General features: G+C 55.4%; 2 protein-coding genes across 4 annotated transcripts; one reads left to right on the forward strand and one right to left on the reverse strand.

Annotated features, from left to right (window-relative positions):
* Positions 1-542: 542 nt before the first annotated feature.
* On the reverse strand, positions 543-8,141 carry LOC307194333 (aflatoxin B1 aldehyde reductase member 2). The gene is made up of 7 exons (XM_079937439.1): positions 7,714-8,141; positions 4,548-4,735; positions 4,267-4,371; positions 3,438-3,534; positions 3,091-3,190; positions 2,374-2,503; positions 543-1,554 (listed from the first exon to the last, which is right to left on the reverse strand). The coding sequence occupies exons 1-7, from the start codon at positions 8,039-8,041 to the stop codon at positions 1,393-1,395; spliced, it is 1,110 nt and encodes a 369-aa protein (XP_079793565.1). The 5' UTR covers positions 8,042-8,141; the 3' UTR covers positions 543-1,392.
* A 96-nt stretch (positions 8,142-8,237) lies between these two features.
* SLC66A1 (solute carrier family 66 member 1) lies at positions 8,238-23,585 on the forward strand. 3 transcript variants are annotated; one of them, XM_079931241.1, is made up of 8 exons: positions 8,238-8,284; positions 13,135-13,354; positions 18,007-18,136; positions 18,793-18,880; positions 19,713-19,855; positions 20,026-20,118; positions 20,705-20,890; positions 22,423-23,585. In XM_079931241.1, exons 2-8 carry the CDS (start codon positions 13,191-13,193, stop codon positions 22,492-22,494), a joined length of 876 nt encoding a protein of 291 aa, XP_079787367.1. In that variant the 5' UTR covers positions 8,238-8,284; positions 13,135-13,190; the 3' UTR covers positions 22,495-23,585. The 3 variants fall into 3 exon arrangements, with proteins under 3 accessions (XP_079787367.1, XP_079787369.1, XP_079787368.1); XM_079931242.1 differs by lacking the exon at positions 8,238-8,284 and adding an exon at positions 11,768-11,923; XM_079931243.1 differs by lacking the exon at positions 13,135-13,354 and having other exon boundaries at positions 8,267-8,284.
* The last annotated feature ends 576 nt before the right edge of the window (positions 23,586-24,161 follow it).

Consider the following 24,161-nt stretch of genomic DNA (forward strand, 5'->3'; position numbering starts at 1 on the left):
GTCCCATACTGCTTTTATTCTGTAGCTTTGTAGTAAGCTTTGAAATCAGGAATTGGAGGACTTTGTTCTTGTTTAAATTTGTTTTGGCTATTCTGTATCCCTTGAATTTCCATATGAATTTTTTAAAAATTTTGCCAATTTCTGTATAAAAAAAAAAATCCAGCTGGGGTTTTGATAGGGCTTGAACTGAATCTTATTAGGTCAATTTCAGATTTTGTCAACTTCAGCAACTCAATTTTGGGGTGGCTTGTTGTACAATAACTGATACTATTATTAACATGAGTGGGGTAATAACTGATATTACCCCACTTGCGGAAGCATCCATTTTATTATGGGTGAAGACAAAGGAGGGTGTCTTCACTCCAAATAATAAAACTTCATCTGAAAGGTGTCTCCTTCTAGAAGGAGACTCCTTTGAACAAAGTCTTTGATTGGTGGTTGTCTGCATTTCCAGGTTGAGCCCCTTTCATCACTTGAAGAGACTGGTCCAAATGCTGCCTACTGCTGCTGCCTGGCCCACACCCTACCTCTCGCCCAGGGTGTGATTTTTCTGTCCTGGGAATGTTCAAACAGCAATCACTGGACCTGGGATTTCATTTCTTCTCCAGACTTGGGTGCCCTTACTTGGGGTAGGGATTTGCTGAGGGAAATGGGGGTCCTGGCTGCCCACGCCCACTCCCACCAAAAGGAGGCCCAGCAGCAGAGCTGAGAATCTGTGGAAGACCAGAAGAAAGGAGGCTTTAGCTAAGAGTAAAGCCGCTGCTGAAATGAGTGTGTGTTAAAATGTCCCACAGCATCCTGGAAGGTTTTATTCTTCTTCGTGGTGACGCTAACGGTAGGTTTTTGCCCAAATTATTCCATTTCTAAGTATTTAATGAGGTAATTTTGAATGAGAGAAAATCTACCTCAGGGCATATGACCCTCTTTTCTTCTGTCGCGTGTAGAAGCGTGAGGGCCACCTGCAGCCTGGCTGTTGAGGGGTTAGGCTGGGTTCAGGGCAGGAGGCTGGGAAGACCCTCCCACTGCCTCTGCCTTTAGACGACTCCAGCTCATGGTTCTACCCCTTTGGCAGGAAGCCCCCAGGCAGGGTGGAAACAAGTCGTAAGCAGTTGAGGAGACAAATCTGTGGGCTTCACTCCGGGCCTGGGCTACAGCCAGGTCAAGTGCCTGCTTTATTCAGACGGGAAATGCATGAATGGGGCTCAGCCCCAGCCTTTACACATTGTGAAGGCAACTGGGAGTGAGGCAGGGATCTAGAAAAATAATGCATGGATCCAGACAATGGAGAAAGACCATGCTAAATCAGCTTAAGGCAAAGACCGGCCAGGGGGAGAGAGTAGAAGAGGTGACAGAAAAGGAAGAAACCTTGGGCAGCTTGAGCTGTGTTGGGGCCTAGCGGAAGTAGCTGGGACATTCATGGGCAACCAGGTGCCAGGCCTGATCAAAGGCCTGCACGATGGCTGGCTCTAGGGGCCCTTCTTCAGTGGCCACCAAGTTCTGTTCCAGCTGCTCCAGGCTGGACATGCCCAGGATGACCGCGTCCCCGTGGGCACCCTGCAAGGGGAGACGGCCAGACGTCAACACACTAGCGCACCACAGTGACCCCGGTCACACATGCTCCCCCCACTCCACCCACAGCCTTGCCCCCGCCAAAACTTGGGACCTGATTTTTTAACTTTATACTCTACATAGTTCTAGAAAGCACTTAAGGTACCTTCAACAACTGTAACTATGTGACCCCAAACCCTGTCTTCTTTCCTCCTGCTGCCACACTGCTCATCCTCATTCAGACCGAAGTTCAGAGCCCAGTTCTGCCACTCAGCACCTGTGTAAACTAGGTTTAGCTATCTAACCCCCCTGAGACTCAAATCTTCTCAATTTTCAGCGTGGCTATGGGAATGAGAAATTATGCAAAGCACTGAGCTCCCACTTATTGAAAACCTACTATATACATGTCAGAGACGATGCAACTATGTAAGGCTGATGCTGGAGAAAAATTTTAGCCAGGAAGACAGGGGACACCAAGGACCGAGGGAAACCCCACCTCCCCCCAGAGGAGCCAGACCAGGGGGTTTTACAGTCAAACCTGTGATAATTTTCTATCCCTTTCACAGCTGTATGAACCCCAGTTTGCTTATCAGTAAAACTGGAATAATCACACTTCATCAGGCCTAAGTAATAATTCAATCCATGTTAGGAAAGCCCTCATTATAGGGCCTGGCACTTGGACAGCTACTCAGAACAACAGGAAGGCTGCCATGAAAACTGGAACAAAGAGAAATTTCAGAGGGAAAAACTACTTAGAAATCACCTGAAGGTAATGCTGGCTTCCCGAAGGGAGAAGAAGTGGGGCTTCCAGCAACGAGGGGTTACCTGGAGCTGCGAATGGTGGTACATCCACCGGAGGGCGGCCGAGGTCATGCTGGGGGCACTGGGGCCATACGCAGCCTGCAGGGCCTTCTCCACCAGGGCAATGGCCTCGAAGTGGTGTTCCTTCCAGAAGCTGAGCAGGTGGGGAGGGTAGCACAGGGGTCAGGACCATGGGGTCACACTGGGGGCCACCGCTAAGAGTCAAACAGGACAGCTGCGCTCACCCCAACCCTGCAGCATGGAGGGGCTGGTATCCCCTCTAGCAATGGGTCTCCTGCTTTATTGAAACACCCAGGATGCTGGGTCCCTCACCAGAGACCTCAATGACATCTTTACCCCTGAGGACTCAAAGCCTGCCCCTACTTTACCTAGGGAAACAGGCAGCAAGTACAGGGGTACGGCTCGGCCCCAGGACTGCTGAGCCTCCATCCAGGGCCCTCTCCTTCCCCATCTGCAGGTGACGAGCACTCCTCGGGGCGGAGCGATGCCTTGGAAGACCTGGCATAAGGTCCAGGGATCCTCATTCCTCACGGAGGTCCCAAGAAAGCAAGAAGAAACCCTATAGAGGGCTTCATAATTCCTCTAGGAATCAAAAGAGGTAGGTCCAGGCAGCAAGGGGCGGCTTGGAGACCCAGGAAAGCAGCCTAGAACTCCTCCATTTCAGATAAAGGGGACCCCCTCCCACTCCTCCCACCCTGATGCAGCCCATCCCCAGCTCACCGATTCCTGTAGATCTCTGCCCAATTGGTCCCAAAGAAGCGGCCCACAGGTTGCTTCCTGTCCTTGTCCTCATACTTGTACTTGCCGGTCAGCAGGCCCCCTGAGGGAAGGCTGTAATCAGATCCCCTGGCACTGCTCCCAGAGGCTGCTCTGGACCGGAAGTGGGGGTGATGGTGGGGGACCCCGGAGGGATGGAGGACCCAGCCCAGCCTCCTGTCAAACCCTTCTCTGCTTCCCAGGTCTGGGGCTGGGTAGCCCCCGGGTCAGGAATAGGGAGAAACAGGACCAGAAATGCCCCCCGGGACCTGGGAGGGGAGCCCGTCCCCACAGCAGCCCATATCCCATACCAGCCAAAGGGTTGTAGGCGTAGAACCTCAGTCCAAAATGCCTGATGCAGGGGAAGAGCTCTGTCTCCACCTGCCGGGTAGTGGCGTTGTACATGCCCTGCGGGCAGAAGGGGCAGCTGGAGAGGGTGCACGGGTCAGGGGACCCCAGTCTTCTTCAAAAACCTTCAGTCAAAACCTGCCCAGGACTTCAGCAATGATTTCCAACATCACCAGTGGTGGCTGGGCGATGGGGAGATGGTGCTGGGCCCCAGGAAGGGACAGTGGACGGGATATGTCATTTGCCACATATCTGTAGGCGCCGGTTGTGTGCTGGACACTGAGTTCCCAAACACCAGCGTATCTAGCAAGGTCTCTGCTTCCAAGAGACGTTAGAGTCAAGTTAAAAACAAAGACAGAGGTCAGGTGATCACATAAAGGTGGGTTCGGTGATCATAGCAGATTCTCCCAAATACTTGCTCAATGTATGAAGATAGGGTTTGGAGATGGGAGGCCCCGCTGGGCTGTTGGGAAAGGCTTCCAGAGGAAGAGGCATCTAAGCGAGACCTGGGCACTCGTTCCCACGAGAAGCAGGGAGGAGTGTTCCAGGCTGACTGCAGAGGGAGAAGCAGGCAGGAAGGGGAGCCTGGGCCGGAGAGAGCAGGCGCTTGTTTGCCAGCCTGAGGGTACCCGGGAGCCATCTGCAGGCTGTGAGCAGGGGAGGCAGGGGGGTGGCTGCTATGGAGAGGGCATGGGGTGGGGGGGGGGACATTGGGGGGGAGTGGGAGGGGCCACGGGGACCCAGGATCAGCAGGCACCCAGGAGACAGAGGCCTCTGCAGCCCTGGCCTCACCTGGTACACGGTGGGCAGGATCCAGTTGTTGCTCTTGCACAGGGTACAGATCTCGGCCACTTCCCAGGCGGCATAGTTGGAGAGGCCAAGCTCCACAAACTTGCCCTGCGGGGGAGAGGCCAAGGTCAGAACCCACTGCAGCCCAGAACACCAGGAAGGAGAGACTGGCTGGGGACCCTGGGAGTGGGGTCTGTCCCCAGCTCTGCTCTGGGACAGCCCTGGAGCCTCCACTCTCCTGGGCAACGACAGGCCAAGCAGAGGAGCTGGGGGGCTGCCCTCACCTCCTGGTGCAGCTGGTGGCAGGCACGCAGTGTCTCTTCCACAGGGGTGCCGTGGTCCGGTGCATGTAGATAGAAGAGGTCAACGTGCGGACACTGCAGCCGCTTCAGTGACGTCTCCAGCTGGGACCGGAGGCTATCAGGCTTCAGCGACTTCCCTTCCCAGGGGTTGGCCTTGGTAGCGATTTTCACTTTGTGGGAAGAATGTAATGGTTAAGAAACTTATTGTAACCACTTACTAGCCATGTGACCCTGGCTAAATTACTTAAGTTCTCTGAGTTTCAATTCTCTCATCTATAAAATGGGGATGATAACAATGGAACTGTCTTCACAGGGAGAGCATGAGGATTCAATAATGTCTCATGTGTGAGTTCCCAATGTTCACTGCTGCTATATTAGTCACCAAACTGCTAGCTGTGTCAAGCCTTGCAGTAGAGGCCAAGCGCACAGAGATGAACTAAACACTCAGTTTCTGCCCTCAAGGAGGTCACAAGCTAGAAGGTGACGTTACAATATGTAAGTGCAGTAGAGCCCAGAGGAGACGTATGTGGCCAACCTGGGAATTCCAGGAAGGGCTTCCTGACCCCACGAGTCTCCAAAAAAGCATCCTGGGACTTCCCTGGTGGTCCAGTGGTTAAGACTCTGCACTTCCACTGCAGGGGGCATGGGTTCAATCCCTGTTCGGGGAACTAAGATCCCGCATGCTGCACAGCACGGCCAAAAAAAAAAAAGAAGAGTCCCAGCCAACAAGGAAGGGTGGGAAGCACATTCTGAAGGATGGGAACTTGGACAAAGTCACAAAGGCAAGAAAGCACGGTACGTGAAGGCCATACGTGCAACTCTGAGTTATAAACTCCAGGCAGGGAGCAGTGGTATGTGAGACAAGAGAAGGGGGTCCAGACCTAATCCCAACGGGTTTTCTCAAATACCATCATTCAAAGGTTTTATGAGTGAACTGGTCAGCTGTGTTCGCTCTGGTTGCCAAATAGAGACGTCGAGGGGGCAGGCCTGAAGACAGGGGGACAAGTAAAGAGGCTGCTGCAGGAATTCAGGAAAGAGATGCAGCTGCTGAACATAACCACTGGCAGATCCATTTGAGAGAGAGGTAGAAGGCAAAATGAGCAGAAGGCAGTGACAGTTTCCCCCCTCTCCTTCCAGACTCCTGGAAGCGTGCACATCCGCATACCCACTGTAGAGACACACTCCCCATGAGAACAAGAGAGTTCTGCCATGCAAGCAGCTTGGAAGTGCTATAAAGAATGCTGGCTCTCTGGGGGATTCCCTGGTGGCGCAGTGGTTAAGAATCTGCCTGCCAATCAAAGGGACACAGGTTCGAGCCCTGGCCGGGGAAGATTCCACATGCTGCAGAGTGACTAAGCCCGTGCGCCACAACAACTGAGCCTGAGCTCTAGAGCCCGCGAGCCACAACTACTGAGCCCACCACAACTACTGAAGCCTGCGTGCCTAGAGCTCGCGCTCCTCAACAAGAGAAGCCACCACAATGAGAAGCCCGCGCGCCGCAACGAAGAGTAGCCCCCGCTCTCTGCAACTAGAGAAAGCCCGCGCACAGCAATGAAGACCCAACACAGCCAAAAATAAACAAATAAATAAATTTATATATTAAAAAAAAAGAACGCTGGCTCTCTGGATCCTGCACTTTCCATATCTGGCAAACGCAACTCAGTAATCCAGAGGGGAGGGAGTCATCAGACCACTTGGATGTTGGAGAGACCAAGTCTCTCAGCTTCTCGTCCAGATTTTTTCCATTCCCCACATTTCTCAATCTCCCTGCATTCTTGGTGTGAACCTTGCCTCGGGTCTGACCTGAGGACTTTGACTCTGTGAGTGCCTGGCCTCAAAGAAGGAAGCAGGGAAGGACTGGAGGGGGAGAAACCAATTCAGGAATAAAATCTTCCTTAGTCACGAGAGGCACCCAGGTGAACTAGAGAGTGTGGGTCTGAGATGCACATTCCCAAGTCTGTTCCTCCAGATCCACCAAGCTATGAATCTAAGGAGGACCCAGAGGAGGACGCCCCTGACACAAGGGCTGGGAAGAAAGAGTCTCAGCATGGAAAAGAGGAGGCAGAGTGTGGCAGTAATAGTATCAGCTGACTTCACTGGGTCCCACCATGTGCCAGGCACCCTCCTAGGCACTTCCAGTGGCATCAGGCTGATGAGGGACCGTCCCTCCACACACACATCCTCCACTCAAGCACACCTGCCTCCTGGCCACCCACACACCAGTCTTGGCACAGCTATGCTCTCAGCGTCTCATAACACTTTGACTCATGCTCTGCCCAGCAAACTACTATTGTTCCTTGAAGGCCCAGCCTCAGTGTTCTCTGAGCCTTCCCTAGGGCCTCTGCCTGGCCCCATCATGCCTTCCCTAAAAGTGCTTCCTCTTCTACGCTCCTCTGCAATTATTTGCTTCAATCTTCCCCACTAGACTCTGAGCTCCCTGCGGGTGGGTTTGAGACACTTTCCCTCCTATAGCTCCATAAGAAGCTGGCATAGGGCTACAGGAGTGGACAGAAAAGCCTTACCCTGTCTCTCACGCCTCCCCACTCTTTAACCCACCACCCCTGCTCCCCCAGCCCGGTCTACGGCAATGCTGCAGCTCTCCCTGAGAGAGCCAGGAGTACTGCCAACTGAACAGAACAAAGTCTGGGGACTGATGAAAGACCTGGATGAGAAAAGGGCTCTCGGGGAGCGCATGGGCGTTGAGGACAATGGGGAGAGGGGCATAGGCAGAGCGCCTGGGGACCAGTTATGGGCACCTGGCAGGGTTGGAGGGGGGTACAGCATAACTCTGGAGACCAGTGCCGCAGAGAGGTGCACTAAGAAAGCAACTGGGGTAGGAAGCCAAGGACTAGATCAGGCTCGGGGGTTACCGAGTTGCAATCCCCAGACGAAGAAGCGGAGGGGAAGGTGGTCAGGAGAAAACGCTGTTCAGCTGTCGGGGCTGGATGTGCAAGGGACTTGAGGCGCGGGGTGTTCACAGAGCTGCGGGATGGCCAGGGGAGGTGGGCGCCCCAGGGGCGGGGCGAAGCTGTCGGCCCTGACCGCGGCGGGCGCGTGGCTGGGGTCGGGTCAGCGTCCTGCGGGACGGGTCTGCACTGCACGGTGCAGGGAGAGGACAGGTGGTCGGTGCGCGGGCGCCAGAAGTTACCTTTGCAGTCGCCGCCGCCCAGCCCGAGCCCCAGGCCGCCCAGGATGCTCTCGGACTGGCCGTCGCTGTACATGAAGGCCGTGTCCAGCTCAGTGTGGCCGCGCTCCAGAAAGGCGCGCACTGCCGCGGCGCTGGCGGGCGCGTCCATGCGGCGCCCCATCTCCATGGTGCCCAGCACGGTGGCGGGCCGGACAGGGGAGCCTGAGGTGGCCCGCGGGCCCCGGGACATGGCGGCTGCCGTGGCGGCGGTGCGAGCCTCGGGTGGCCGGGGGGTACGAGCGCAGCGGACGGCGGCGCGGGCCACGGCGCGAGACAAGGCGCTCAGCATGAGGTCGGCGCCTGCGCGCTGCGGCGCCTCGGGCCCCGCCTCCCTGCCGATGGGGAGAAGCGCGGCGCCCCCTCACGCAAGATACGCTCGCTCGCCACGACTCCCGGGACCTTCCGCCAAGTGCGCGGCGCAAGAGGCGGAGCCGCGCAGCTCCGGGGCGGGGCGGGGCGGGGTTTCTGGTCAGCTGATGAAGGCAGGAGCTGGAGAACCCAGAAGCCGGGCGGCGGGGAGGCTCTAGACTTGGTAAGCCGAATTTGAGGCTGGGGCTGCGGTTCGGGACTCTGGGCCTTCCCTGCTACATCTTTCCAACACCCTCCTCCAGCCCCTGGATGGTCCTGGGGCTACTGCCCCCACCTCGGGGCGCGAGATCTTGGAGCGAGGCTCTGGGCTGGGATTGGGAGGCCCTCGGCGGGGGCCCAGGGCCCCCTCCTCAAGGGCGACCAGCATGACCCCTCGGGCCGCTCTGACCTAGGGCCTGGGGTCTGGGTTCCTTTTTCACCTCTTGTTCCCGGCCGACGGGCCCCTGCGTTTCTGACGACTTTGTTTTCCCCAGGGCGGGCCAGAGGGGGGCTTCGCGGCGAATGAGCGCCGACCCCAGCGGCTGCCCTGTTATTATCCCCGCCTAACAGGCGGCCGGTGCTCGGCTGAGTCACTAGGAGGGAGTTGTGACCGAGGACCTGGAGGGCTGGAGTGGGTGGTAGCCCCAAGGCGGGATGCTTCTCCCCTCAGGTGCTCCCCAATTCTGCAGGGAGCCCAGATTGTCCCCTCCCACTCCATGCCTAGGACAGGTTTCCAGGTGTGTACATGGGGAGTCTGTGTTTGGAAGTACGAGGACTGACGCAGTCTTGTCTTTTCAAGGCTTCCTGAAGCCTGCTGTTTGCCGGGAACCCTGTGGGGGGAGGGGAGAGAGCTCTAGACAGAACAGAATAATAGCCGTTCCCGGTTATTCTACTGAGGGTTTAACCTGTGCCAGGCACCATTCTAATCCCTCAGCCTGGATTCTCTCATTTAACTCTGCCGTTAGCCTAGCAGGTGGATACTTGCATCATTCCCTTGTTTTACAGGGTGGAACTCTGAGGCTCAGGCACTTGACCGAGAATTCATTACTAGTAGGCATTAGGCAGGTCAGTTCCAGAGTGCTTTCTCCTCAACCCTAGGCCATCCAAGCTCACAATTAGGTCTCCCATTCTCCCTTCCTTTCTTTGTTTCTCTCTCTCTCTCTCTCCCTTCCTACCTTCTTTTCCTTCCTTTCTCTCTCCCTCTCCCCCCTCTCCGTGTCTGTCTTGCTGTTTTTTGAACCTTTACTGTGCACCTGGTGTGTCCGGGGCCTAAGAATAAGTTTACAACTAGGGTGAAGGGACAGGAGTGGGCTTAAAGGGCAGCAGTGGCTGAGGAGTGTGATGAACATTCTTCGGGTTTGTGGAGGAGTTAAGGGAAGAGGGGACAGGTGTTTTCCCGCCAGCTCCTGTGAGGACCTTCTAAACTGAGACGGCAATTTAGAACTGGGTCTTAGTTTCTCTTTACTATGCCGTCTAGGATGAAAAGGCCCAGCCTAGGGGAAGAGATGGCATGGACAGAAGTCAGGAGACCTGGGAATGACCGTCTGAAGGCCTAGAGGGAGGGACAGGAGATGGGGGGAGGGCAGTTCTTGGAGCACCCTGGGGCTCAGTCTCAAGGCATTTGGACTTACCTGGTAGATAAAGGTGGCCACTTGGGCAGCTTCAGTGGGGAGCAGCTCTGTGACTCAGCTTGGGATCTGGACGAGTTACATGGCAGCGGCAGCGGATGCCATTTCCAGGGCTGCCTTTCTTTTCTTTTCTTTTCTTTTTTAATATTTATTTATTTATTTGGCTGCATCAGGTCTTCGTTGCGGCATGTGGGCTCTAAGTTGTGGCATGCAGGATCTAGTTCCCTGATCAGGGATCGAACCCGGGCCCCTTGCATTGGGAGTGTGGAGTCTTAGCCACTGGACCACCAGGAAAGTCCCTCCGCCTTTCTTTTTTTTTTGCGGTACGCGGGCCTCTCACTGTTGTGGCCTCTCCCGCTGTGGAGCACAGGCTCCGGACGCGCAGGCCCAGCGGCCATGGCTCACGGGCCCAGCCGTTCTGCGGCATGTGGGATTTTCCCGGACTGGGGCACGAACCCGTGTCCCCTGCATCGGCAGGTGGACTTTCAACCACTGCGCCACCAGGGAAGCCCCCTCCGCCTTTCTTAAAGTGTGCTCATGTGCACAGAATACATGTGGTCAGAATACGCTGGGGGAGCTTCTTAAACCCAAGGTCCTTGATCCCCAGCTCTGACACACTGATCCTGAATTTCAAACATGTGCCCTCCATGATAACAAGGCACCCCTGAATCAACTATATACTTCAATTAAAAAAAACAAAAACCACAAGGCACCCCTGTTGTGGTCCTTGTCACACCTACAGACCTGGTCAACCTTTGTTGCAACCCTGGCCATCCATTTGCTCAGTGCTGTTGGACTAGGAGGTGGGCTTGGTCTCAGAAGCCAGGCCTGGGCCCAGGCTGGCTTCCTACTTGGGTCAGAACCCACGGGTGACAGGCTCTGTGCACAGTGGCCCTCAGAGGAAAGTGTCTTCTGTTCAGGGCTCAGGCGTGTCTCAAATATCCTGAGCCCCGAGCTGCACATGGACCCCGTGCATGGACAGGGGACCACCCACCCAGGGCCCTGCGCCCTGGGCCCTGTGAGCCATGGTACACCCCCCAAGACACCCATCCCTCCTTCACTGGGCGTGTGTCCACTTTCTTTCTTCCCTAGCCTGGTGAAGAGAGGAAGTGAGAGTGACCTCAGGGTGCTTGAGATACTGGTCTCTCATTCTTAGTCACTACCATTGTGTCAGGCCCTGGGCTAAGAGCTTTATGTGCATTTTATCTATACAACAACCCCAAGGAGGGAGCGGACAGTGTTCCCCTCACAGAGAAGTTAATGAGGATGGCAGTATACTACTGTGATGACCTGCCGTGGTGTGTTGAGGCTCTACAAGAGGAGGCTTGGGGAAGTGGTCCACTGGAGGGGTGGCTGGGGAACAAAAGGACTTGATTTGAAATGCCTGAGGCACCACAAAAACCCAGCTCCTACCTGGACTGCGTGTTAACCTGGGGTGGCCTTGCAGCTGCTGGTGGCAGGGCGGCAGATAAATGGCTCCAACATCAGCTGTGCTGAAGGTCAAGGGGGGGTGGTCACCAAGGTACAGGAAGAGACCTTCAGCCCCCCTTTGCAGGGCCCCGGAGGGACTGCAGTGAACCAGGCAGGCAGTGACCTGGGGTGCCCTTGCCCCCAGCTCTGGGGCTCGCTGTTGAGTCGCGTTAGAGCTGAGAGCCTAGAGCTTCCTAAGAAAAGCAGCTGACTCGCTTCCTTTCCCTGCCTGATGCTCCCAGGTCGCTATGGCCTCAGCAGTTCCAAGGGTCCAGCCAGGGTGTCTCAGCCCATTCGGGCCAATGTAACAAAATACCATTTGTCTGGATGGCTTAGAAACAAACTGATTTCTCACAGTTCTGGAGGCTGGGAAGTCCAAGTTCAGGGTGCTAGTAGATTCAACGTCTGCTGGGGGTCCACTTCCTAGTTCATAGATGGCTGTCTTCTCGATATGTCCTCACCTGGCAGAAGGGGCGAGGGAGCTCTCTGGGGTCTTTTCTATAAGGGCACTAATCCCATTCATGAGGGCTCTGCCTTCATGACCTAAATACTCCCCAAAGGCCCCACCTCAAAAATACCATCACATCGGGGGTTAGATTTCAACAGGACAGGAGGGACGTAAACGTTTGGTCTATGGCATTGTCTGTGGGGCATTGCTTTACGAGGATCCTGGGTCTTTTGACACAAGCAGAAACTGAAGGTGGCTGGAGAGAGCCTCATCCCAGGTGAGGAAAGCCCCTCTGAGCGCAGTGAGAAAAGGGGAAGCCTGTCTTCTGGCTGCGTGAGACCCTGGGCAGCCCTGCAGACCACAGGAAGGTGCCGCCGTTCCCAGGGGCAGAAGCATGGTGGCTCTGAGTGCTTCCTGCTTGGGTGGCCCTGGCAAGTCACCTCCCCGGGTCCACGCAGACATATCAGTAGCCCCCACTTCATAGAGCTGATGTGCAGCAAAATGCAGAAAGGCCTACGTAAGGTGCTTAGCACAGAGCTGGTAAAGTGCTCAGCTCTCAGGGGCTGTGATGATTCTGCCCAGCAACCCCACTTCCTCTTCCTCCTCTGGGACTGTCACACAGGCTGTGACTGCTCTAGGACACCAGCTGGGGACTTCGCTGCCTGCCCCGCAACCAGCCAGCTCCTGGCTTTGTCGGGTGAGAATGGGGAGGTGGCTCCGGACTCTTTGCCAGCAGGCGTCCTACACACGCGAGCTGCTGGGAGAATGCGGCTTGAGCACGCCAAGCTTGAATCCCAGCCATGTGTGCAACTCACCTGCTCCTTCTTCACCACTTGCCTCATCTGACCAATGTACTAGGGCACAGCCGTACTTTTTTTTTTTTTTTGGCCGAGTGGTGCAGCTTGTGAGATCTTAGTTCCCTGACCAGGGATTGAACCCAGGCCCCAGCAGTAAAAGTGCTGAGTCCTAACCACTGGACCACCAGGGGATTCCCAGGACAGCCGTAGTTTAAATGAGAGGGTGTACTTAGTGGGCCTGGTCTCAGCAGACCCTCACAGCGTGATTTGCAAGAAGAAGAGATTGGAAACAATCGAAATGTTCAGGAGTTGGAACAAAGGTGGCATTGTTTGAGGGCTCAGTTCTCTACACTAGATTTATGGACTCATTGAGCCCTCACAGCTGTATGGGGGAGACACTGTTATCGCCCCATCTTGCAGATGAGGACACTGAGGCACAGCAAGGCTGAGTCACTTGCCCAAAGTCGAGGCGTTAACAGGCAGAATGGGGATTCGAATGCACCTGTCTCTGACCACACATCCAGTGCCCTCCCTGCATATGTGGTTACTTGGATCTCTGTACTGATCGTGTTCTCTGGTTCAGGGGCTCAGTCCATGCTGGGTGATAAGGCTGGAATGGGCTCAAAGTGGCGGGACCATGACTAGGACCCAGACCTCCCAAGGCTGAAGGCCCCTGTCTTGTTCCCTGTAGAGCTGTCGCCTGCCTCAGCACACCGGCTCCCTCCCTCCCTCCCTCCCTCCGAAGCCATGGTCTGGAGGAAGCTGGGCTCCAGCAACTTCTCCAGCTGCCCCAATGGCTCCAGCCAGTGGATATGGGACGTGTTTGGCGAGTGTGCCTGGGATGTCTGGGACAAGGCCAGCGTGGGCCTGGGCTTGATCTCCATTCTCTGCTTTGCTGCGTCCACCCTCCCGTGAGTAGCATCAGGGTGGTGGGACCAGGGCTGGGTTGCACGGGTGGGGCAAGTGCTCCTGGGGCTGCACCGAAGAGGGGCTCGCTGGCTGGCGTTGGGCCTCTCCAGACTCAAGGCCAAGTGTGCTCCCTCTCCCACCCCCACTGACTGACTTCCAGCCCGCCCTGGAGGGCCCTACAGCGAACCTCACTCTAGGCCCCGCCTTGAGCTGGACCATGCTGACCCACAGGTAATAATAATAACACCTGTTCAGTGAGTGCCCACTGTGTACCTAGCTCACTTCTAAGCACTTGACATGTCTTTACCCTATTTAATCCTCATAACCACCCTGTGAAACAGAGACAGTCTGTATCGCTTCTTTACGAGGAAATAGAAACCCAGAGAGGTTAACTAACTTGCTGTGAATTGCACAGCTAGTCAGAGAGGAGGCGGAGGAGTGGGAGGGCTGGGGTGCATCGAACTTGGCCTTTGTTCTGTGACAGTCTGGTGGAGGACAAGCAGTGATTACAAAACAGCAGGGCCACTGCTGTGATTAGGGAACGTGGACACACTGTGACCTGGGCAAGTCCCTTCACTGCTCTGCGCCTCAGTTTACTCATCTGTAAAATGGGAATGTTGTTCCCTACCTCACAGGGTTGCTATGAGGATGGCCTTTACACACCGTACGCTCAGTCCTATGGCTGGGCAGAGGGGGCGCCGAAGAGGAGAGGTGAGGTCAAAGAGGTCATCCAGGGCCCTGTAATGTAAGGGCATTCTCCACTGTTAGGAAATCTTATGCTGTTTCTCCTGAGGGAGAAAGATAACAGTTTAATTGAGAGATAATTCCTATGCCACTGAGTTAGCCCATTTAAATGTACAAGTCCAGGGTTTTAGTATATGCACAGAGTTGTGTAAGCATTGGCGCAATCAGTTTTGGAACATTTTTGTCACCCTAAAAAGAAACCCAGAAAGAAATGAGTCGTTCCTCGTTTCCCTCTAAATCTCCCGGCCCCAACCACCAATCTGCTTTCTGTCTGTAGATTTGCCTGTTTTGGACATTTCTTATCAATGGATCATACAGTATGTGGCCTTCTGTGACTGGCTTCTTTCACTTAGCATAACATCTTCAAGGTTCATCCACGTCACACGTAGCTAGTGTCAATACTTCATTCTTTTTTTACATCCGAATAGTAGTTTTCGTTGTATGTGTGTACCTTTTGTTTATTCATTCGTTCATTGATGGACATTTGGGTGGTTTCTACCTTTTGGCCAGTGTGATTAAGGCTGCTATGCATGTTCATGTACAAGTTTTAGTGGGGACATGTGTGTTTACTTCTCTTGGGTATATACCTAAGGGGTGGAATTGCCGGGTCACATGGTAACTCTGTGTTTAATCTTTTGAGGAACTGCCAGACTGTTTTCCAAAGCGGTTGGACCATTTTATATTCCCACCAGCAGCGCATGAAGGTTCCAATTTCTCTAAATCCCCATCAACACTTGTTATTTTCTGTCTTTTTTATTATACCATCCTAGTGAGTGTGAAGTGGTATCTCATAGTTCTCATTTGTATTTCCTTGTTGGCTGGTGATATTAAGTAGCTTTCCACCCGCTTATTGGCCAAATTATATTCTCTTTGGAAAAAGGTCTATTTAGGTTCTTTGCCCATTTTTCAATTGGATTATTTGCCTTTTTGCTGTTGAGTTATAAGAGTTCTTTATATATTCTAGATATATTTTGCAAATATTTTCTCCCATTCAGTGGGTTGTCTTTTCACTTTCTCGATGGTGTCGCTTGAAGCACAAAAATTCAAAAATTTGTTGATGTCCATTTTTTTTTTTTTGGCCGCTCCGTGCAGCATGTGGGATCTTAGTTCCCCGAGCAGGGATCGAACCTGAGCCCCCTGCATGGGAGCTCTGAGTCTTAACCACTGGACCGCCAGGGAAGTCCCTTGATGATGTCCAATTTATGTGTTTTTTTCTTTTGTTACTTGTGCTTTTGCTATCATGTCTAGAAAGGATAGCTTAATCCAGGTAACAAAGATTCACCCTTATCTTCTAAGAGTTTTATATAGATTTATCCAAGTCTGACACCAATTCTGATGTGTTTTTTTGCCACACCATCAAGCAATCAACTCAATTCTTACACTGTCTACACCTGAGACAGCCTCAGATCCCACAGGTTAGGGGCCCCGTCCTACCAGTCCCACAAGAGTGCTCCCTCCTCCCCGCTTCTGAGACCAGTCACAGGTCCAGGTTGTCGTTTGTGCTTCTGACCTCCAGCTGTAGATCGGAGATTCCTCCGACCCCGCCTCAGGTTTGATTAGTTTGCTAGAGCAGCTCCCAGAACTCAGAGGAATGATTTTTATGGAGGCTTCATTACACAGTCATTGGCCATTAGCAATTGGGCTCAATCTCGAGCCTCTCTCCTCCCCTGAGGTGGGTGAGGGGGGTGGGAGAGGGGCCCCTGACACCAAATGTCCCAACCTTCTAATCTTACTGTTGGTTCCCCTGGCAATGAGTCCTTATCGTCAGGTGACCTAAGGGCTTTCCAAAAGTCACCTTATTAACATTACAAAAGACACCTTTTTTTCTCTCTTTCTCTCTCTCTCACCCCTTAGGACATTCTTAGGAGAGCTCTGTGCAGGGAACAGGGAAGAAGACCAAATATATATATTTCTTATTGTAAATCACAGTATCACAAATTAGCTCTTACATGTAGAGCTTTGACTCAGCTTGGGTTGTATTTTGTATACGGTGTGAGGTAGGGATCCAACCTCGTTCTTTTGCATGTGGTACCCGGTTGTCCCAGTACCATGTGTTAAAAAGACTACCATTGGGAATTCCCTGGCAGTCCTATGGTTAGGACTCTGTGCTGTCACTGCTGAGGGCCCAGGTTCAATCCCTGGTTGGGGAACTAAGATCCCACAAGCCGTGCAGTGGCCAAAAAAAAAAAAAAAAAAAAATACTACCCTTATCTCATCAAGTTGTCCCAACATGCTGCCTAGGGCTTGACATTTTTACTGACTCACCTTGTCCCAGCTGCCATACTAGATGTGGCAGAAGTAAGCAAAACCGACCCCATCCTTGCCTTTGTAGACCTTCTGTTAGGGAAGGAGAACTGGAGGGACGGGGGAGAGACTGGAGGCAGGGAGGCTGTGTAAGGCATCCAGCAAGCAATGATGTCTGGGGGATTGGATAGGTGGCCCTTAGCAGGCAAAGCAGACAGGTTTGGGTGATGGGTGGAGGCCAAGGGAGAGAGACTCCCCATCTTGGGGTGAGAGCTCCCCCAGAAGCACGAGGAGCTGGTGGAGCCGGCTGAGGCCTCCCCTTTCCACCAGGGCATAGTGCCAGCCCTGCCGGAGCCTGGCTGATTAACCAGGGAGGGGGTGTCAGAGGTCTGGGAGGAGCCCCAGGTGATGGCAGGGAGGGCAGCCACCTTCCTGCTTCTCCTTAGGACTCCGCCTTTCCTGAGTGTGACAAAATCACTTTCCCTGAAATTTATGGAGACCCTTCAAGTCACAGTATCCTGGAAGGGCAGGGCCACGGGGTAAACCTGAAGGGCCTCTCCAGGCCAGCCCCATGCTGGGCACTGTCCCTTCCCTCAGGAAGCTTGAGTCCAGGAGGAACTGACCAATGCTGGCAGAGCTCCCTTCTAGGAAGGCCCTGAGGAGGAACTGATATTTCCTGAAAGATACAGAGGAGGGACTGGGTGAGCCATCTGCTGAGGCAGAGTTTGGAGGAAGAGAAGGCAGTCCCGGTGAAGAGGTGGTGGGGGTCGGAGTGTCCCCTGTCGGAGGAGGGAGTTGGAAACAAGGAACATAGGCTTGGGTGGGAGACCTAAAGAGCTGGGGGCGGGGTCAGCAGGAGATGGAGGTGGAAGGATGACTGTGAAGAGCCAGGGCCAGGCCTAGCTTTCCTAGCTTCTGTCTTGGGTGGAAGGTGGGGTGAGGTGCTGTTTAGTTACCTTTTACTAATTTAAATACATGCAGATGATTAAAGAGAAATGTAAGCAGCAGATGGCCGTTGTGGAACGACTCAGAGCAAGCCTGGAACCTCAGGGTCTGAGTGTGAATCCTGCTTCCCTGACTTTTCCATCCCCAAAGAGGCCCATCGAGACTTGACCCCATGGCGTTGTAATCAGAGCTCTGGGAGCCACAGCCCGAGGCTTCTCTGTTGCCCTTTGAAGATAACAGGCCCGTATTATCATCCATCTCCCCTGGAGATAGGGCATCGCCCAGGCCTCGGCTGTAGGGCAACCACCATCCTCCTTCCTTCCAAACACCAACCCCCCTCCCGCTCCTCCATAGAAGAGAGAACCCAGGGTCCCTATGAAGTGGTTCTCAGGGTCTGACGCAAAACATCAGGGCCCTGTAAAGGCCCCAGGTCCCCACCGAGAGGCTGCTGTGGAGGAGAATCTATCATGCAGTGGCCCTCTCTGGAAAGATGCATGTCCCATGGAGCTCCTGGCTTGGAAGGGATCCCCTGGTAAGAATCCCCAAAGGGCAAAGAAAGGCCCATGAGGATCCCACCTGCGGGAAGGATCAGCTCCCAGGCGACCCCCTGTGCAGACGCCGCCCCGGCCCCGCTATTCCGTGTTGGCTCTTCCCATGTTTACCCTCCACGCGGTATCACAGCCGTCGGCCCCTGAGCACACGTCTCCCTCCTCCGCCACAGCCAGTACATCAAGGCCTGCAAGATGGGCAACATGGACCAGGCCCTGTCCCTGTGGTTCCTCCTGGGCTGGATCGGCGGAGACTCCTGCAATCTCATTGGCTCCTTCCTTGCTGACCAGCTGCCCCTGCAGGTGGGCTGGTCCCCGGGCTGGGTGGGCTGCCAGGGACAGTCTGCAGAGGCTTCCATCTTGCGAGGGCCCCATGCTATAGAGAGAGCCCTCTGCCTGCCGCACAGTGTGACAATGGGCTGTGGGCCTCAGTTCCCCCATCTACAAAATGAGCACATCAAACCACAGGATGGCTGGGGTCTTTGACCTCTGAGGTGCTGAGATCCTGACTGAGCTTTCAGGGCATGGGGCCCTGGAGGAGGAAGGTTTTCCCTTGGGAGGCCCAGGTGCTATCATTCTTCTGTGGCTGGGTGGAGCTGGGACTCAAAATCAGGAATCTATTGTCTTCCCAAGGGGGGCTGTAAATCGCCCCTGTATCAGGCCAAATGGTAGCCTCCACTTAACCTCTGAGTCCCATTTTGTCCTGCCTGGTCATGCTAGCCACGGTTTCCTCTGTCTACCCAGGCGGGCACCTGCCAGGCCCTTGCCTACCTGCTTTCTAGCTCTGCCAGGTGGGAACTGTGATCCCCTCCTTTCTAGATGAACAAACAGAAGCTCCAGGAGGTGAAGCAACTTGCTCAGTCACCCAGCTGGGATGGGGCAGAGCTGCCCGGGTGCTGGGGTGTGGTCCCTGAGCCGGGGACTGCAGCCAGCGCCCTGGGCCCCCTCTTCTCTTGCAGACCTACACAGCCGTGTATTACGTCTTAGCCGACGTGCTGATGCTGTCGCTGTACTTTCATTACAAGTTTAAGAAACGCCCCTCTCTGTGTGAGTACTGGGATCCCTGAGGGCAGCCAGGAGGCCTGGAAGCTTGGGAGGAGGAAGGTTTCCCATTGCTGGTGATAAACCAAACCTCAAAAAGGCTTCCTCGGGGGCTTCCCTGGTGGCGCAGTGGTTGAGAGTCCGCCTGCCGATGCAGGGGACGTGGGTTCGTGCCCCGGTCCGGGAGGATCCCACATGCCGCGGAGCGGCTGAGCCCGCGAGCCATGGCCGCTGAGCCTGCGCGTCCGGAGCCTGTGCTCCGCAACGGGAGAGGCCACAGCAGTGAGAGGCCCGCGTGCCGCAAAAAAAAAAAAAAAAAAAAAAAAGAAAGGGCTTCCTCCGGGCCTTATCTGAAAGCTGGGGCCCTGATCACCTGATGAGCCGAGATAGAGGGCAGTGAGCACATCCGGGCAGGACCACAGGGAGTCCCCTTCACTTAAGTTCTCTCATTCAACAAACATGGCTTCAGCTGCTCCTCAGTGCCGGGCCCTGGGCTTGGAGCTGAGGAAACAAGGACACAGCACACAGGATTCAGAAGGGGCAGATCCAGGGCTGTACAAGAAATGATCCAGGCACCTGGGGGTGGGGCTGTCTCAGCATTTCCACGCTCCATAATTCCCTTCCTGCCCCCACTGCCCTCATCAGTTTACCTTTACAACCTTAGGAGAAGGGTACTCTCATTATACCCATTCTACAGATGAGGAATAAAAGCTCAGAGAGGTTAGGTCACTTGCCCAAGGTCACACAGCCACTGAGGGACAAGGCCAGGACTCAAAGCCCAGTCTGTCTGCTGCCACTCAGATCCCTAATCTCAGCTTCCCTCCTGCCTCATGTCCAGGGTCTGCCCCCATCAATTCTGTGCTGTTGTTCATCTTGGGGGTGGCGTGTACCGCCCCACTGCTGAGCAGCGCTGGCTTGGTGGCTGCCCCCAGGGAGGTCTTCCGGGGGCGGACGCTCTTGTCTGTGGAGCCGGGCAATAAGGTGAGGTGTGGGCACGCGAGAGTAGAGCAGGGTGGGGGTCTGGCTCACCCCGAGGGCCCGCCCCTGCATGACCACGAGGTCAGGGGAATTGCCCTCGAGGAGGGAGTTGGGGCTCTCAGTCTGCACCCCAACCCCTGCTGAGCACTGAGCACTCCACTCTGCCCTCTCAGCCCTTCACGCAGCAGGAAATCATTGGCTTCCTAATCGGCTCCGTGTCCAGCATGCTGTACCTGCTCTCCCGGCTGCCTCAGATCCGCACCAATGTGAGCCGTGGGCAGGGGCACTGGGGCCACGGGAAGAGGAGCCGGCTGGCAGCTCGGGCCCCTGGGTTAGGGAGTAGCAGCAGGTCTGGTCCACACTCACTGTTGGCTTGGGTGACTGAATCCACTTCTCCAAGCCTCAGTTTCTGCCTCTGGAAATGGGCATGAGATGCCTGCCATCCAGGGGTACATGTGACCTGCATGTGTCCCGGGGAGGTCGGAGGTCAGGTGAGAGCGAGGGGCTGAGAGCAGAGGAGAAGGTGGGGAACCAGAGATGGGGGAGCCTTGCTGGGCAGTGAGTCAGCGTAGGGCTGGGGAGCAGGCACCTTGGGGCGAGCAGGGTGGGGCAGCCCTAGTCTCTTGCGACCTGGGCAGGGTGGCCCGGGAGATGACGTTGGAACGGGGATGAGGAGTCAGGCCCTGGAAAGGGCTGATCTGGGCAGCAGGCCCGTGTCGACGCTGGTCACACCGTGTGCAGTCTGCTCGGAGCATGTGCGTTGTGACAGGGCAGACGGACACATGGACAGTTACAGTCCAGAGAGACAAGAGGCCCGTTTGAGGTCTCTGACCCTACACCCCTCGCTTCCAGTTCCTGCGGAAGTCGACCCAGGGGATCTCCTACTCGCTGTTCGCCTTGGTGATGCTGGGGAACACGCTGTACGGGCTAAGCGTGCTGCTCAAAAACCCTGAAGCGGGCCAGAGCGAGGGCAGCTACGTGCTGCACCACCTGCCCTGGCTCGTGGGCAGCCTGGGCGTCCTGCTGCTCGACACCATCGTATCCTTCAGGGTGTGAGGGTGGGTGGGGTCGGGGGGGCCACAGCAGCCTCCGCCTGCACGTGGCTTCAGCATCCATCCATCCATCCATCCATCCTTCCATCCATCCATCCATCCATCCATCCATCCATCCATTCTTCATCCATCCATCCATCCATCCATCCTTCTATCCATCCATCCATCCATCCATCCAGTCCATCCATCATCCATCCATCCATCCATCTATCCATCCATCCACCCATCCTTCTATGCATCCTTCCATCCATCCATCCTTCCATCCATCCTTCCATCCAGTCCATCCATCCATCCATCCTTCTGTCCATCCGTCTGTCCGTCCATCCATCCTTCCATCCATCCTTCCATCCTTCCATCCATCCATCCATCCATCCATCCATCCATCCATCCATCCATCCATTCTTCTATCCATCCATCCATCCATCCATCCTTCCATCCACCCATCCACCCATCCACCCATCCATCCATCCATCCGTACATCCAAGAGCCAAACCTCCCATGTGCTGGGCACCCCTCCAGGTACCGGATCTATTTGTGAGTAAGAACAGAATGGTCCTTCCTTCAAGAAGCTCACAGTTCAGTGGGGAGGCAGACAGGATACGTGTAATCATAAATAATTACTTCATTGTGGTGCTACTGAGTAGCACAGAGAAAAACTGCAAGAGTGTGTGACCAGGGGCCTGTCTGTCCTGGTTTAGAGGCTCAGCAGAGGCCTCCACTAGTGCCATTGAAACTGTGCCCTGAAGGAGAAGTTAGGCACAGGAGAGGGAGGGATGTTCCTGGCACAGCTTGTGCAGAGGGTCTGGGGAACAGGGCATAAATCAGCCCATCCAGGCAGGAGGAAGGAAAGCTGCAATGTGGAGACACACACACGTGAATTAGAGATGGAAAAACTTGAGTTCAAATCCTGGCTCCCCGGTGTCCTGTGTGACACAGAGCAAACCGTTAGCCTCTCTGTGCTTCCATGTCTTCATCTTGCTGTCTCACCAAGGTCATGGGGCAATTACATAAGCTAAGGTGTCTGGAAATACCCAGCAGCGGACCCAGCACACAGTGAGTGCTCAGTAAATGTTTGCTGGATGGCTGAGCAGGGCATTATTTGCATCTCCTTTGGGAGGAGATAAACGGGGCCCTTGTTTCGACGTTTGCGGAGTTCCTGGTGGGTGCAATGAGAGATGAAGAATGTTAAGCTCTAGTGCCCCAAAATGGCCCCTGCCACTTGCTGAAACCCCCAGGGGGCTGTAGGGTGAGAGGAGGGCAAGATCCTGGGGCTGGGGTCAGGGGAGGCTGCCTGGAGAGGAAGACCCAAGCGCTGGACTTGGCAGATAAATGGGGTTTGGCCGGTTGAGGGGTGGGAAGGCAGCAAGAGCAGAGGCCAGGAGGCCATGGCTGACCCTGCCCACCTGGCCGAGTTGCAGGGAGGGAAGAGGGCAGCAGTTCTGGATGGGGCCACAGGCCACCCTGGGGCAGGTCCAATGCAGGCTGTGCTCCGTTTGGCCTTGACGTTGACTCCTTCAGATCTCCATACAGTTCCTGATATACAGGGATGCCGCCACCTCATCAGAGCGCCAGCCACTCCTCCCCAGCTGAGCAGGACCCAGACCCAGGCCAAGCCCAGGATGACAGGGACCTGCAGATGCCACACTCAGGAAGGGAGACGTATGGGCAGTGACGGTGCTGCTGACCCTGGGCTGGGCCGTGGAGGAAGCTAGGGGTGCCTAGAACTCCCGGCCCGACCGCCTACCCCCAACACCTCCGAAACCTCGTGAGCTGACCCTTCCGGAAGCCCTGACTGACGGACTCTTCCAGGAGCAGGTCAGCCCCCAGGGCCAGCCCACCCCGTCTTGGGATTCACCGCCAGGGTCTGAGGCAACTGTCCCTGGAGCCTGAAGGGAGGGCCTGCAGCCGAGACCTCGCCTCTCAGAAGACAGTGCAGCTGCCCCTCAGCTCACCTACCTCATTCTGCCTGCTTCCCCCACCCAACCGCCTGGGGAGGAGCCCAGCTCAGCCTGGTGCACCCTGGACTGTACCGTCGACTGCAGATGGCCTAGTGAACGGTACTCCCCGTGAGGCCCGTCCTGGTGCTCCTTTCCCGGTGCCGGGCTCTGCGCTGCTCTGGGGCACGGTGATGGATGGCGATTGGGGTCCCACCTACAGGCCCCAGGTGGGGGCCTAAGGGGTCAGGATGTGGGAGAGCCAGGCCAGAGGGGACTGTGTCTGCTGGCCCGCCCCTGCCCAGCCTCTTGGGCCTGCAGTTTCTTCAACCTGCTTCTCTGTGACAGGCTCCACACCTGGTGGTGGGGCCACAGCAGTGAGAAAGACACTCCTCCAACAGGATCCCTGCTCCGCGGTGCTCAGCAAGAAGCGGAATAGTTAAGGTTCAGACTTTGGTTCTGCATCTCAACTTCTCTGTGCCACAGTTACCTCATCTGTGCAATGGGATGACAGTATTACCACTTTATACGTCCTTCTAGGGATTAAATAAAATGGTGTGCTTATGGATGTTAGCCCTGAAGTCTGGCGTGCAGAAGGAGCTCATTGAAGGTTAGCTTTGATCATTTTTAGTTGGAGGAGAAGGACAACCAGATCTCCCTGGAAATCAGGGAGACCTTCCTGGAAGAGGTGACATGGCAGAAGGACAGTCAGAAGATAAATGGGGAAGGTGCCAGTGTTGCAGGCGGGAAGGGTGGAGAGGAGGGCAGGGCTTAGCCCCGAGCTCTAGTTCCTGTGCCCCAACTTTAGTTTGCCTCCCAGACCCCAACCTGAGTCCACTTTCTTCTTGGCCACAACCCCATGCATGCCTGAGGACGGAGGGGCCAGCTCCCCTCCCTGCTGGCCTGCTGTCTCACCTCCCCCCCCCTCCCACTCCCCCACACAGCCGGTCCCAGGAGCCATCAGGGTGGGTGGTGCCAGGTGCGGCTAAGGCTGGTAGGGAGGAGCTGGGGCTCAGCGTGAGCCTCTCTGTTAGAATCTTCCTCTTCCAACCGTGGGGAAAGGAAGGAGCCCGGGCACAGGGCTGTAGCCTCGGCCGCGAGGGGACGCCTGCCCCGGTTTGGTGCCAAGCGCAGCTCTCCTCTCCACCCTGGCCCACGCTGTGCTGGGCGTCTGGGATGGGGGTGAACCAGCTCTGGTCCCTGCCCTCAAGGAGGGGAGATGGGTGCCGGGCCCTAGAGGGAAGGACTGTAACCAGAAGGTACAAAGTGCCATAGGAATGAGGCGACTCAACCTGGGAAGGCTTCGTGGAGGAGTGGCCCGGG

The sequence above is a fragment of the Stenella coeruleoalba genome (genome assembly GCF_951394435.1).
Source record: "Stenella coeruleoalba genome assembly, chromosome: 1".
Taxonomy (NCBI): domain Eukaryota; kingdom Metazoa; phylum Chordata; class Mammalia; order Artiodactyla; family Delphinidae; genus Stenella; species Stenella coeruleoalba.

Coding starts and splice junctions, on each gene's coding strand:
- LOC307194333 (XM_079937439.1), bottom strand. CDS start 8,041: ATGCTGAGCGCCTTGTCTCGCGCCGTGGCCCGCGCCGCCGTCCGCTGC. Junction 3,191..3,437: donor CGCCTACAACCCTTTGGCTG/GTATGGGATATG, acceptor GCCTTCCCTCAG/GGGGCCTGCTGACCGGCAAG. Junction 2,504..3,090: donor GCAGAGATCTACAGGAATCG/GTGAGCTGGGGA, acceptor CCACCTGCTCAG/CTTCTGGAAGGAACACCACT.
- SLC66A1 (XM_079931241.1), top strand. CDS start 13,191: ATGGTCTGGAGGAAGCTGGGCTCCAGCAACTTCTCCAGCTGCCCCAAT. Junction 13,355..18,006: donor TTTGCTGCGTCCACCCTCCC/GTGAGTAGCATC, acceptor CCTCCGCCACAG/CCAGTACATCAAGGCCTGCA. Junction 20,119..20,704: donor TGCCTCAGATCCGCACCAAT/GTGAGCCGTGGG, acceptor CCTCGCTTCCAG/TTCCTGCGGAAGTCGACCCA.